Raw genomic sequence first — 15290 nt, forward strand, 5'->3', positions numbered from 1 at the left:
CCCGGGATCACTATCTCAGCTTGTAATTGGCCACGGCATAAGAATAAAACAAGTCACCGAGCAAGAACTGCCTAGAACATGATAACCAGAATGTTGGGAGACGAAAATCCTGTAGCTTCAGCAAAATCCACCCTGCCGATATTTGCCTAACAGATTCTAAGTGTGCTTCCCATGGGCTAGGTTCCATGATCCTCTTGGAGTCAACTGTTGCCAAATTTATGATAAAAAGTTTTCTTATTTGCTTTGGAAAACCATACTCACTGGGTAGAAACCCCACAAAAGAATAAAGTAACAAGAAAGATATAAACCGTGCTCAATCAGCATTAGAGAAATGTCATTGTTCCTGTATGTCCTTAACTTCTATATTCTATCCAAGGTGTTTCCAAATCCCAGGGGTGTATCAGAATCACTTGAGAAGCTGATGAAAACAGATCCCAGAGCCACGCTCCTCGATATCCTGACTTAACACACCTGGAGAGCCTCTGGGACTCTGTGGTGGGCAACGTTCCCCATGACATGATTGTATCCAGCTGGGGCTGGGTGCCAGAGCCTGGAGCGGCCCTCTCGAAGCCCAGTATGTCCAGGGGCCGGTGCTCCTTGGTGAGGTTTTCAATGTCAGCCATTTGGGAGGATACTGTCTTCCTTTTATGAGTTAATGGAGACAGAGGATGAGGCTTTAAAAATGAAAGGCTTCAGTTAGCCAAATAAGAAGTTGGCATAACTCTGTTGGCACCCTTTACTTTTCTATAGTGAAATTTTATTAGTGTGTGATTCCCAAAGTCTGAGAACCCTTAACTTAAGATACTTCTCTACAGCGATAAAATTCATTCTGAAAGCCAGGATACCACATACAATTCTGCTCACATGAAGTGGTTATATACGAAAGGATAACCGTCAGTTGTAAATGTTAGTAGAACGGACATACGGACAGGAAGCACAGAGAGACTCCCAGGGAAAACACACTTCAGTGGAATCTACAATGTTCAGTGATGAACACCAGGAAAAGTTGTACTTTTCTTCAGGTCAGCCATGCACAAAACACTACTGGGAAATATCACAAGGAAACAAATATATTTGATCTCTGCTCTGGCAGCATTTACAGTGATTCTGCAAGAGATAAAATCGCTTACGTGGAAAAACCCAACAATGACAGGACTCAAGGAAACAGCCCATGAGTGGTTTGAGTTCCATGTAGCACCTGACTACGCAGATGGGGGTGCCTGTGGGGGGTGCCCGAATAGCTTGGACCGTTAGGAAGGAAGTGACTCTTCCTCCACTGTTTCAAAGCAGAAGGGCAACAGGATTTGATGAAAGGGGTGAGGGCACGGACAGAGGTTTGGCAATGACCACTGGCTGGCTGAATGCACGAGGTGGGATGGGAGTTTGTTTGCTGGCTCAGAATATGCAAGGCATTCCAAGAAAAGGGCAGGCAGAAGTCGGGTGCAACGGATGGAGGCTCTAAATGTGACCTAAGAGCTTTACAAGGTGATCTCAAATACTTGAAAAACGGATTTTATACATGAGTAAGATCTGCAATATAATGAGCAAAATTAACTAGAAGCCTATCTCAAAGGCTGCATAGGGTAAACAAAGAAAAATGGAGAACTGAAATCATTTTCCAAGCTGTTCGATCCCAGTCACCAAGAGCCCAGTGGCTGAGAGGCATTTTTTAAGCTTGGGTCTCTGGCCTGGTGCACCAAATTCCCTTTGGAGAGATTTGGGATGAACTGAGTAACACCAGTTCTCACCACGAAACTCAGTTCCATCATGATTTTCCCCCTTTTTAGGAAGCCTGCACCAATCTTGTGACCCTACTTCTAGTCTTTCTCTCCCACGGGGATTCCTGAATCCTCAGGGAGTCCACCATAACTCACAACCATCCAGATTCTCTGGAATCTGCCTACTTCTCTCCATCCCTGTCTCTGCACCTGCTCTCACGGTCACCCCCACCGGGATCACCCCAACAGCTTTCCTTCTATCTGATTTTTCGAAACAGCTCACTCCTTTCCTTTTCTAGCCATCCTCCACCTGCAGCCATTCATTCATTCATTCATTCATTCAACAAAAATTTGTTGATTGTAAATGGCTCTTTACACCAGATACTCTGTGCCTTCTTTGGTATCTATCGCTTTCCATCTGTCCCTACTCCATTTGCCTGAACCATATATAACCTCTTATGGCTTTTCAAACAAAGCTTTTTTCTCTCTTTCTAGCCACCACACTAGTTGGTCTCTGCCTGGAATGCTCTTTCCCCTTTTCTTTGGCTCCATTCTATTCATCTTCTAGGAAGTTTTCCTCGTTCCCTCAGCCACCGCCCAGGTTCGGTTAGGTGCCCCTTTCCTCTCCTTCCCATGGCTCTCTATGCATTTACATGCTTCATTGTAACAAGTCACCTACTTGTCTCTACCCCAAGAAGCTATAAATACTGCAAGCAAGGACCAGGTCTGTCTTTTTTGGTCACTGTATCCCTAGCACCTAGCACAGTGCCCAACACATAGCAGATATTCAATAAATACTTCCTTTCTGAATGAATGCAATGATCTTAAGATGATAGAACATTAGCCATTCTATTTTCTCATCTCATCAAGGGCATTCCCAGCTTTTCCGATCTCTGAATTATCTGAACCCTTTGGGTAGGGGCAGCCCAATGATCTCTAGCTTTACCCCACTGTCATCTCGAGCATCCCCTCCTCTTGTCATTCTCCACTCACACAAGAGTGGGATGCTGGAGTCCTGGGAGGAGGGAGAGCAGGAGGTAGGCAGAGACTGAATCTATAGGGTGGGACTATACAGACTCCCTTACATTCAACTCGCTTCCTGGGCCATCTGGAACTCAGAAGGCTCTCCTGCCTTCTTCACTTTCAAACAAAAAACTAGCAAAGAGTCTGCCTACCTTTGTAGGTTGCTCTGGTGGGGATGCTGCACGTGCAGGTCTTGCCTGGCGGACTTTTACCCCTGCAGAGCTGCCTGCCTGTGTCCAGGTTCTTCACCACACACTCCCACTCCGAGCGTTTGGGAGGGAAGCTTCCCACCACAGTGACTGTAGTCTGTGTGGGGAAGAAGAAGATTCAGGAACCATGTCATTGTTTTGGTACCCTCTCCATCCATCCTCGAGCCTTAAGTGAACTCACCCTTTGACATGCCAGAGAAGGAGAACTTCTCAGACTGCTGATGTAAAGAAAGAGACGTTTTGACTATTTGATTCGCCCTTTTGTGAATCACATATTCATATTCTTGGACCATTTTTCTGCTCTGTATTTTCCTTATCAGTTTTTAAGAGCGCTCTGTATAGATATTAATCCTTATCTGTCATATTTCTGACACACATTTTCTCCTAATCTGTTTGTCTTACAACTTGCATGTGTGGTATCTTTTACCCCACACAATGTGTTTTTATGTCGTCATGTTTTTGCGTTGGTTATAAAGTTGTTCCCAAACTTTAGCTTATAGACAAATACAAAATTGTGATCTTTGTTTTGTTTTTTTAAACTTCTATCTGTAATCTATCTGGAATTTATTTTTATGTATAAGGGTCCAACTTTATTTTTATCTGGATGACTAATCAGCTATGTCACAACCATTTACTTAAAAACTACCTTCCTTTTCCCACTGAACTGAAATACCGCTTTTGTCATATATTAAGTTACCATGTATCTGGAATCTATGTCTGAATTCCGCTCTGTTCCAATTATCTATTGATTTACTTCTATTCCTATGTCAAGCTTTTACTACTGTGATTTTAAATATATTTAACATCCGAAAAGACAAACTCTATTTATCTTTATTTTCATAATTTTCTTAGCATCTCCTAGACATTGCTCTTCCATATAAATTTTAAGACTATCTTACCCAAAGGGGGCGAGGAGACTGAGTTTAATTGGAATTGTATTAAATAGATGCATTAGTTTTAGGAGATCTTATATATTTGTGATATTAAGTATTCCCATCCAAACACATGATTTTTTTTCATTTGTTTCTGTTTGGGCTGGGGTTTATTTAAGAAGATGTACCTTGATTTCCCAGGTGCTAAGATACATTTTTCATTTCTTTATTTCTTAATGGTATTGTTGTTAGATTATAGTTTTAAAGAAGGTGACCTATGAAGTCTTCTTAAAATTAAGGTTTTGTTTGTGGGCAAACATACGATCAGAGTTTTGGAGTGAGAGGCTGTGTGTATGTGTGTGTACACAAATGGACACAAAGAGAAAATCTTGAAATTTCCCCTAAAGCAACTTTTTCCCAAATGAATTATCTAAAGAAACAAGGCAGCCAGTTCTCATGTTGAAAGAGGAAAATTATCCCACCACAAAAAAGGAAATGCAATGTGATGGGATAAAGGTGTTAGCTAATGCTACGGTGGTAATCATATGACAATATATCAATGTATCAAACCAACCCGTTGTACATCTTAAACTTACACAATGTTCGATGTGGTTGTATTTCAGTTAAAAAAAGAAAAAAGAAAATGAAGGTTAGAAAAAAAGGAAATTAAAGGAATTAAGATGCCAATGGTGGACCCCTTCGGCAGCAGGTGCATGAAGGGTATCTGGTGGGAAGGTGGGCTAAGCATTAGGAAGATGGGAGCAGAGGAAGTGGTAACCTGCCAACTATGATGAAGAACTATAGCCCCAGACAACCTGGGAGGTGTCCATCTTCTGTTATACGTCTGGCTTTAACCCAGACTTTTCCAATGGCCAGCCTCAAACTCTGTTGTCTCTCGTCCTCAAATCAGCTCGATATGTCTAATCTAGTCCTGGGGTCAGTTCCATCTTTCCATTTCCAAAACATTCTGTTTCTCAGCCAATAAATCTTGCCAGAGAAGGCAAGTTCTTATAATCCAGCTTTAACTGGACTGAAGTCCAACCATCTGTAGCAGGCTTGAGCATAGCAACGAAGCCCAAACTGCTCTCACTAGCTCCCCTCCAACAAATGGCTGAGCTCTCATTCACGCTGCCGCCTTTGACCCAGCATTTATAACTGCACACACATCTCAGCACATGATCACATATTATCCTGTGTACATACAGGTCTTAAATTTATTTCATTACTCAAACAATACAACAACAGAATCAGAATTTTTTTTTGAAATCCTTTTTTCACCAGTTTTAAATTTTCCACATTTCCTTCCAGTTCTGACATAGCTTTTACATAACTGTAATCGTTGCCTTTATTTGTTCCCTATTTATCAAGCTCTTAACATGTGCCGAGTGCTGTGCAAGGTGTTAAATGCTTTCGTGAACCAAATAGCTACGGTCCCTGCCCTCAAAGAGCTTATAGTCTAGCAGAAACGTGGGGATGTCACCTTTTGGGAACTGGAGGCCATACAGTATGAAGAGATCGTCAAGAGGGGATAGAAGCCTAGACTGGGATGGTACAGTAGAGACGGAAAGAACTCACAGATTCAGGATACCCTTTGGAAGTAGCATGGGGTGGGACCGGAGGTAGGGCATGTGGATATGGAGAATTTTGGTAAGAAAAACGGATGGATGGAAGTACCGTCTACTGAAATATGACACACAGAGGGAGAGGTAGACTTTGGGTGGAAAAATGCAAGATTTCAATTTTGGTTGTGTTTAGTTCAAGATACTTGTGTAATAATCAAGAGATAGGTCAAGTTAGATATGGGCCTGGAACTCAGAGGAGCAATCTGGGCTAGAGATAAAGGAGACATGAACACAGAGATGAGATATAAAGACAAGGGAGTGGATAAAATGGTCTATAGACAAAGTAGAGAGCTAAAGACAAGAAGAGCCCAAACTGGGTCTAAAACAACTCCAGTATTTAGAGTCAGGGAGAGATGAAGCCAGCAAGGGAGGCTGAGGCATGACCAGAGAGAAGGAAGTAAGCATGGGCAGGGTGTGCCAAGGGAGGGAGGGCGACGGGAGAGGGGGTTTCAAGAACACAGCCAACAGACCAAGTAAGAGGAGGACTTACAGTGTCTGCTGGATGCCTACAAGGAGTTCGCTAGTGACCTCAGCAAGAACAGTTACAGGGGAACCCTGGGGCAGAAGCCAGGTTGGAGTTGATCTGAAAATAGCAAGTTTTTTCAGGTGCAGTGGAAGGAGAGGGTAGCCAGGGAGCTGAAGGTATTTTTGTGTGGGTGTGGGTTCCAGGCAAGTATAGATAAAACCTGACGCCTTGGCTTAATAAACCCAACTTGGGAATCCTTACGAGGTTCTCCAACTAAGAATATAGTTCCTTCTCCAGCTAAGCTGGATAGAGAGGGAATGAAGACACAAAGAATCAGATGAGATAGAAAGTTTGAGTGTCAATCAGCTAGTTATGTCCACCGCACCAGAGAGCTTGCTGCATAACATTCTAGCAGGTAGCAGACCCTATTTTACTTAACCATTCTGCTTATTGCCAGTTTCTTTATTTCTAGGTTTCTCAGTCTACAGAGCTACTGCAACGGCATCCACATGCTTACAGTTTTGCTTCTTTCAAGTTACTTCTTCAGAATTCAAAGCCTGGAATTAGTGTTTCAAATAGAATGAATATACTTATGACTTATGAAACAGAACACCAAATTGCTCTCCACAAAGGCTGTGCTAATTGGCATTGCCAATGCCAGGTGTTAGCATATCTTATCACTTTAATTTGGATTTATTAGATAATTAGTGACGTGAACATATTCCGCTAACTATGTCTAACTCTCTAAACCTCCTCTTGTGAGAATGTACGCTTTTGCCCACTCTTTGGTGTCCTGGTATTTTTCTTTTTAATTTCTCCTGGTTTTAATATCTTGCGATGAATATCTTGCCTGTTGCAAATGTTTTCCCTCAATTGTGCTGTAGTTATCTTTTTTGTTGTATATTTTTAAATGTCAAGTATATGAATATTTTTCCTTTGTTATTACACACTACATTGCTTCAGAGCTAAGAAAATTATATTTCCAATTATCTGGTACCTATTTCTATTTTCTGTTTTTACATGTTAGCTTTTTATTACTTCTTAATTAGCTTAAATTTTTATATTTAATGTAAAATGTGAATTAAGTTGTTTCCATATTGTAAGTCTGTTATCTCAGCACCTTTTATGAAATAATTCTTTTGTTTCCTCTTATTTTATGATATCTGATCTTTACAATTTTTACATTTATTTCTGAGGTTTCTAGCCTATTCCCATGATCTACATTCTTACTTTTAAACAGAATCATGGGTTGAGTTATTGTCACTATCTACAAGTTCATAATCATATGGGAATGGTCTAGCTTAAATACATTTGTTTTTTCAAAACACATTTCGGATATCCTTGACCAGTTCATATTATTCCAGCTGATCTTAAATTACTTTTAAGAAAAAGTCTATTCAAATCTTCACTGGGATGACATGCAATCTAGAAAATAGGTTGAGGAAGAAATGACATTTTTATGGTATCTTCCTGCCCAGAAATGTAGTATGTGTCTGGATATATTCAAGATGTTTTTCCTATCTTCCAAGAAAATACTTTGTGTGTTTTTATTTTTATTTATGCTTATGTTTTTAATTGGTAAGGTTTCCCTATCATGAGTTATAAACAGCCTCAATAGACCACTGCCCCACTAGTTACTGTTAGAAAGAATTGCTTAAAGCAAGCTATTGCATAGCCCAAATTACTATTTGTGGTAGCTGTCTTCAAAGGTATCTTCTAGTAAAAGTGATTTTAAAATAGAGGGTATACACCTCATCCTCTAAGTTTATGCCTGAGTGTTTTGGTTGTTTTTAATGAATGGGATCTTTTATTAATTGAGCTTAACTCCTTTACCTCACCTAACGTTACTGATATTTGAATGTTTATTGAACATTTAGCACTTTTACTTCTAATTTGAATAGTTTTAAAAGCTAATATATTTAGATTTGGAAGATACACAACCACTTAAGATGAGCAAATAGTGACATTTTTTAATCTATTCCTTTCCCATAGTTATTTATATTACTTGTCTCTTGTATTACGGCACTAGACACAAGTTTAAAAACAATGCTGGTTTGTCTCAGTGATGGTGGAATTCCTTGTTTTCATTCTGATTTGTAAAAAAATGTTTCTAGTGTCTCTGCCTTAAGAGTCCTGCTGTTTGTAGGAAATACTTCTATTTCTCTGTCTTTTCTGTTTTTATCAGTATTAGCCATTTTCACTGATTGTTACAATGTCTTTATAAGTATACAAACACTTTGGCATAATGCAAAAACAGGATGTCACACATCCTTTTTTGTGTGTTTGTGTATGTGAGAATTTCATTTTTCTTCTTTTTTTTTTCCTACTTGTCTCAGCCCTCCCTCTCACCACATCATCAGACACACCAGCAGGAGAGCCCATGTTCACAACCTAGTAAGAATTCTTTCATATTCTTCTTCATGCGCAAATAATTATAGAGAGACATAAACATATACAGTAGATCATGCTATATCAATAGCATATCATATATGCTATATATATCAATAGCATATATTGAGTTTTCGATCAATATAAGATCATGCCACACATACTTTTCTGCATCTTGCTGTTTTTGCTCAACAAAACCTCACGAAATCCCTCCAAGCCAACTGGAATTGCTCCAATTATTTCTTGTTAATGCCGATTCTGTAATGAGGATGAGGATATACAATCTTCTAATTGTTTTGTGTAAAGAGATGATGCTTCTTGGAAGCAGAGGCTCTGCATTATATCAGGGTCTTTCTGTACTCAGAAAGTTACTAGAATGTTACTAGGCATGTGACGGGCAGGTAGCCAACACTCTTGGACCCGAGCTATAGACTACCATCTCTGTAGGTCAGGGTCAGGTATTATTTAAATCAACAAAGATCTGGAACTTTCAGGTAAGTCACAGATGACCATAAAAGTAGGAAATATTTTGAAACAATATGACTAAGAGATGGCATGACATGTTTTATCAACGTTATTAAAATAATCAGTCGAAAGTTGGTTTCAAAGATTACTAAATTCTTATCTCCTTTACCTTGAGAGTGATGGTAAGTTGGAGAGCGAGGTAATCGTTGTGTGGGAAGGTTCTACAGGGATTTGGGTAAACCACAGTGGGACTCGGGGTAGAGAAGAAAGCACTAGTGGTTATTTGGGTGGTAAATATTTTTTGCAACGTTCCAAACTAGATAGAAATGGTGATTAATTTATACCAGTGAACCCAAAGATTGGTAAGCAGATTGTGTAGGCAGCATCTTTTATATAATCAACAAGTTACTTTCTCTTACTACATTTAGCTGAAGTATCACCCTTAAAATTTTCAAAATGATTAAAACAAAAATCTTGGATAATCTTAACCATTTATCAAGAGTCCGGGGTATATTCAAACATCTTGGTATTTCTTTTTTATCATTCTCTATCAGCACCAGAGTTAGCTATTTTTCAGACTGATAAGAGAAAATTTTGACCACACCTATGCTGAGATACCTAAGCATCTTCTTCACACATTTTTTTCACTCTGACTCAGGGCTGGTGGAGGTTTGGATGAAGGCTTTGAAAGCTCTTTCTTCACCGCTCCCCCCCAACCTGCCAGAAGACAATAGAAAGTGACAATAGCCAAATAACTTTAAATCCTTAAGTTCTGATCAGTTATGACTTGAAAGCTTTATTCTTTTATTATTTATCACTCATTAAATGCTCTGGCTCTCTTTATTAAATGTTAAATCATCTTAAGTGGTATGGTTCTTGCTATTTGAAATGGTAAAGTGTACAGGAAAAGAGAAAGTGGCCCATTTCCTTGTTAATGTGGCATTCAGATAAAACAGAGTGAGCTCGACAGACAGGTCAACTGGCTGCTGATGGGGATTCTGTACAATTATTCATAATACAAGAACTATAATTAGGGAGAAAATGTCTCCTTACAGCACCACTGAGATTACAAGGCAGGAATTCCATATTCCCATAGGGTAAGGATGGTGTGTGAATCAGAAGATGCTCCAATCATATGCTGCTCATTGTGTCCTCTCTCTCATCCAGTGATAGGGCTGAAGAGCTACCAATGGTGGTACGGCCATAACAAGAGCCCCCTGGCTTGCCAAGGAACCCCACTCACGATAATCACTGCCTGTAGTGGTTTCTCACCCTCTCTCCCAGTACTGCTTAAAGCCATGTATGTAAGATAGTTATCAGGAGAAGCCTGCACAAATTAGGGAAAGGACCCTAAAATAAAATTCTACACTTAAGTCACATTTAAGGAATCTTGTTGACCATGAGTCTGAACTTTTTTCTTCCTTTTTTACCAGTACCTTTTTCTAACTACATTAATAGTCCATTTTTTTCTTTAAATTCAATGAACGAGGTCTACAAGATGACAAACTCCATGAGGGCAGGCTCGCCGTATGTCTTGTTCTCTATTTCCTTAGCATCTCGCAGAGTGTATGGCATCTGCCAGGCACTCAATATTAGTAACTAAATGAATGGACTCTCCTAAGCTTCTTTAATGCTAGTAGATACTTCACACACAGAAGGAAGTTAGCATCAGTTGTGCAAAATGAGACAGTAGAGACAAATTAAAATCTTTCCTCTTACCTTATCTTTACTGCTTCGAAATAGGTTAATTTGAGGGCACTTTTTTGCTCCTGATGAAATATCCAGCCAGTTTTCAAAGTTCTCTGGATGTAAACAATCTTCTTTAAAAGTACACCTATCAAAAAAAGGAAAAGGCAACAAAACAGCCACCCCACACATGCATTAGTTAAAACTTCTCATCCTTGGCTTCAGTACAGAATGCCAGGCTTTGGGCAGAGGATTATTGATTTTGAGCGAGAATGGGAACGTGATGCTAAAACCATGAAAAGCAATAGGACAACAGCAGAGCGTTTTTTCCATCATGTCTACGAGCAGAAAACAAATGTAGACAACACGCTGAACTTCGGCTCCCGCGGCCTCTCTCAGGATGACGTTGCCAAATACACCCAAAGCACATCCTCTAGTGGATTCTAAAATTAAAGGGCTCCCTTTGAGAAAAACCTGGTGCAAAGGACAGCCCAAGAAAGGGTTTACATATTATATAGGTTTTAGGTTTGTGGTTCATCCCCAGAATATCAACCTACTGTGGAAATCTATTTGTTATTAAGAAAAAAATAAAGCTGTCTTGTGCTTTGTAGTCTGATAATTAAATATAAATATTTCAAGGGCAGAGTCTTCCCAAGAATGTGATAAGCCATTCCATAACCATCTGCTACATAACATTTATTTAGACAGACACCCAATTATATCAAAAGATATGGGTGCAACACTTTCCAGGGCCACTTTCCCAAGTCTGTCAGTGCAGAAGATGTCCCAAATAAATCTTAAGCTGTGGCCGGGGCCAATTCCTCTAGTAAACATGACCAGGAGCTAAAGGAGGAGAGCGCTCCTCTGCTGGATGTCTTGGCCACTCTAGGTCACGCTAACTTGGGAACTCCTGCCTCACCGGAAGGGCCAGCAACCCGACAAAAAGAATGAACAGCAAGGGCCATGGTATTCTCAAAGGTGTTGAACTCCACAAACATTCCACTGGATGATATCAAGGAGACCAAAACATCTGTTACCTATGCCTCCTCAAGGCCTGAGGTTAAAATGGAGGGGTAGAAGAGAACCAGTGACAGTAAGTTTGAAAAGAAGTGGAAAATTCATTAATCACAAGATTGAAAAGCAATGAAGTGATAAAGGCATGCATCTGTGGGGAGTCCCTCAAAGGGTCAGAGTGGGGCGGGATGTGGGCCCCGAAAGAGTATCTGACTTCACAAACATTTTTACTTCCTCTTCTTCCTCTTCTCTCCTTTTTTCAATTTATAAGAATGTAGGCCCCATGGCTTCGTTTTTGAGCTCTGTGCTAATTTGAATATGACCAAAATAGAACAGGAAGCTGGTGAGTTTCATTAAACATCATCCTCGGGCACAGTGCTTTGAGCAAGTGCTGGGGAACCCTGTTTGCTAGGAGCATATCTGTGTCCAAACTCCCCTACATCTGTGTGGGCTCCTTTTCCAACGTCCTGACCGTGGGGATTTTCATCTGCAGTTTTCCAAAGCCATCAATTCATCTGACCCTTTATGGCTAGCTCATCCATCACGGACATTAAGTTCAAATTAAACCGCCTGTCGGTGTCAGGGAGAGTCGGCCACAGAGGGACGAGTGTGGCTGGATTGAAAAACAGGATGACGAAGTTGGTTCCTTATTCTGGATTTGAAAGAGATTACGACTGTCAAAACTACCGGCCTCTCTCGGGCACTCTGGTTTGAATAAGATGCTCCCTCTGTCTGTTTGAAAAACAAAACAAAAAACAACAACAAAGCCAGTTCTAGAGCGAATGGAGTACAAATATTGTCGTGGGCTCTTAATGCTGCCTGGAAGTCAAGGCCTAAGGCTGCCAAAAAAACAAGTGTAAAATACTTCACACAAATACTGCTGCAATTTGCCAATTTGCAGGCAGAACACAGTAGTGCCACTGAGTTATCACCCCCTTTGCTGAACTCCTATAGCATTTCTTGTCGGAACCACACATTTTGGTATTTAATCATATGCTGTGTTGAATTACAACTTAAGTGTTTCATATGTCGGTGTCATTTCTCCCCCACCCAAGGAAGCTCTAAGCTCCTCAAAGGAAGGGAGAATGTCTTTAAGATTTCTTCAGCAAATCCCTCAGTGTCTGGCAGCATGATATGCAAATACTAGGGTTTCAATAAATATTTTTGAATGGATGGATGAAATATGAAATCTCTATAGGTCCTTTCTGTGGGTGATTTTTCTTTCTAAAGTTTTCTTCTAATGTATGTTTAATTCCTACTTATGATAAAGAGACTGTTTTTAATGTAAGCTAAAAGTTCAAATCTGGGGCCAGAGAGGGAGCCGATTAGAAGTTTTCAGTTTATCTTTTAGGGAAAAAAAAAAGAAAACCTATATAGCGAACCTTTTACTTCCTATTTTGTACAAGGTAGAAACAAAATCTAACCATGTTAAGCAACTAAACATAAATTTCTTGCTTCTAAAACACCTCTGAAATTTCTAAACTCCCATTTCTTGCTTCTCACCAGTAAAAATAAATTTAAAAAAATAAAACAGCAAACCGTGACACCAAGAATGTACAACCAGATGGTCAACCAACAACAGCATCTTATTACTTCTCCAATATTGCAGATTATAAAGTCTTCATGACAGCATGTTATCCACACATTCAAATTTCCTAAGGAGGGGGAGCAGATCTTATAGCCCCCACATTTTAGTAAAATAAAAGCAGTTGTTTCGAAATTATCCCTTCCGAAAGCTATCATTCTAACTCCTATGTATCACAAAATCAATGGTCAGGTGGCACAGACACTTAAGCCTTTGTCCAAATGAAATTAAAATCTCATGGTCGAACACAACTCTCGGTGAGGCTGATCCTCAGTGAGGTGCTCTCAGGTCGGCTGATCTAAGTGGCTTCATTTCAATTTCTTCAGGCCACAGACAAGAGGAAAATTGGATTCGGATTAGAATGAGCACATTCTGGAGAGAACAGCAAGCGACAGATTTGCTTCCCTTCCTCTGTGGATACGGCTACGACCCCATCCTCTACTGAGGGTCTACCCAAAAGCCCTAAGATGTCTAATCACTATTTTCTTTTTCCAAGTCCTTATTTCCAGCTGATCTCATGCCTACACCATAAGGCCAATATGTAGGCACTCGCCTATTTGCAAATCAGGAAATTGAACCTGCTCAAATGCAAAGAAAAGACTGTCTGAAGAACGCAAAACAAAACCCAAACCAAAAATTAAAAAAAAAAAAAAAAAACAGAAAACAAAACCATTTTCCTTAGGTGAAAAACACAGTATGTGGAAATACTATAGTGAAAAAAACTAGTTAAGAAGCTTGTTCTTATTAGTTTCTATGAAATCTGCTGTAAAGCCTAATCTATTCAAAACAATAAGCAACTTTGATGTTGTCTGCTCAACTATGTAAGTACATGGACCACGCCCTCCCCCCCACCCCCAGCTCACGAAAAAGTATGTTCAAAACCTATCCAGGCTTGAGCTCCTGAACAGAAAGGTTCCAGGCCCTTGTTTCCAAGTTTGCTGTTTGGAGTTCAGAAAGTATTTTCATAGTATAGGTTTGCTTCCCGAGTTCACAGAAATCTGGCTAAACTCAAATATCCCTGAGTAACTAGCTCAGCATGCACGTGCAAGGAGGGAGCACTGCCCCATCCCAGGCTCTGGTCTGCGCGCTTACAGGTGGCCCTCCGTCAGTCCTCCCAACCACCTCATTCTATAGGCACGAAACAGAGGCTCAGAGAAGGGCAATAACAGGCCAACGTCACACAGCCACAAGTGACAGAAGTCTGCCTACAGAGCCACCCACTTGGCCACCCTGCTGCGAGGCCTCCTATGAACCCTAACTACCCACTTAATAAGGTGTGAAAGGGTAAAGACATTCAGGGTTCCTCCTGGCTTCCTGGGGCCTCAGCAGGGGTTGGGGAGGATAGGGCTGGGCCAGGATGAGCAGCCCAGAGACACAGTCTCTCGAGGTTGAAAGGACAGCAAGGACTTGAGGGGGAGGGGGGATTCTGAGAGGCCTCTGATTTTCATCTATCACTAGCCCTGAATACAAAACATCCATCTACAGGTTAAAATCCCAGGAGGCTCCCAATTTACAAACCTATTATGCAACCCCCAATTTGCTTGCTACCCATCTGTTTGTAATATGGAATACACTTTTCTCCCCATAGAAATGTTACAAAAACAGTGATTAGGTCTCCAGGTTAGCCCACAAAACCTATTTATCCGTAATGTAACTTCAACGGTATATATTTGCAGTAAAGAGTAGCAGGAAACAATGAGATTGCAGCCATTTGCATTATATAGCATTTTTTCTTCTATTTTACTTATTTGTGTTTCTGCTCAGCTGGTAGTCTGGGAACAGTGCCCAGCGGGATCGACTTTTGAATTTATTACTACACTATTATATTTATACATTATTTCTGGTTTTTTAATGGGCAGGATTTAAATTATTAATTGTTTTCATGCCAACATAAAGAACAGGGAGACCCACCTCTGAAAAGGAACTGAAGTTCCCAGGCAGGTAAAATGCCTGTGGGCTGGGCTAGGGGACTTTGGAATCTGACTCTATTAGGGCCAGGATCTCTCTCTCTCTCTTTTTTTCCTTGTTCAGTGAGACTTTATTGGTCCTTAGAGTGACATCTCAGTTACCAAGGTAAATTTCACATACAAGACTGTTCGTAAAAACATGTAAAATAATATAAAAATAAATTGAAGTCACTTTTATATATTTACTGAATTAAGTAGTGCAATAAATACTACAATAAGCAAAAAGCTTCAATCCCACAATTCAGTGTCACCGAAGTTAGAGTAGTGTTCGTAAA

General features: G+C 40.3%; 1 protein-coding gene across 3 annotated transcripts in view; it reads right to left on the minus strand.

The window, feature by feature from the left end:
• The window catches only part of PLXNC1 (plexin C1), a 147147-nt gene that overhangs the window by 81267 nt on the left and 50590 nt on the right, over window positions 1-15290 (minus strand). For 2 of the 3 annotated variants that reach the window (XM_025881430.2, XM_025881431.2), the window contains exons 5-6: window positions 10483-10597; window positions 2894-3047 (exon numbers count right to left, since the gene is read on the minus strand). In XM_025881430.2, coding sequence (XP_025737215.1) covers window positions 2894-3047; window positions 10483-10597 — 269 coding nt within the window. The remainder of the gene's footprint in view (window positions 1-2893; window positions 3048-10482; window positions 10598-15290) is intronic. The other variant, XM_073900505.1, reaches the window with a different exon arrangement.

This window comes from Callorhinus ursinus, unplaced genomic scaffold, assembly GCF_003265705.2.
Source record: "Callorhinus ursinus isolate GAN/ISIS: 27379988/994484 unplaced genomic scaffold, GSC_fseal_2.0 scaffold14, whole genome shotgun sequence".
NCBI lineage: Eukaryota > Metazoa > Chordata > Mammalia > Carnivora > Otariidae > Callorhinus > Callorhinus ursinus.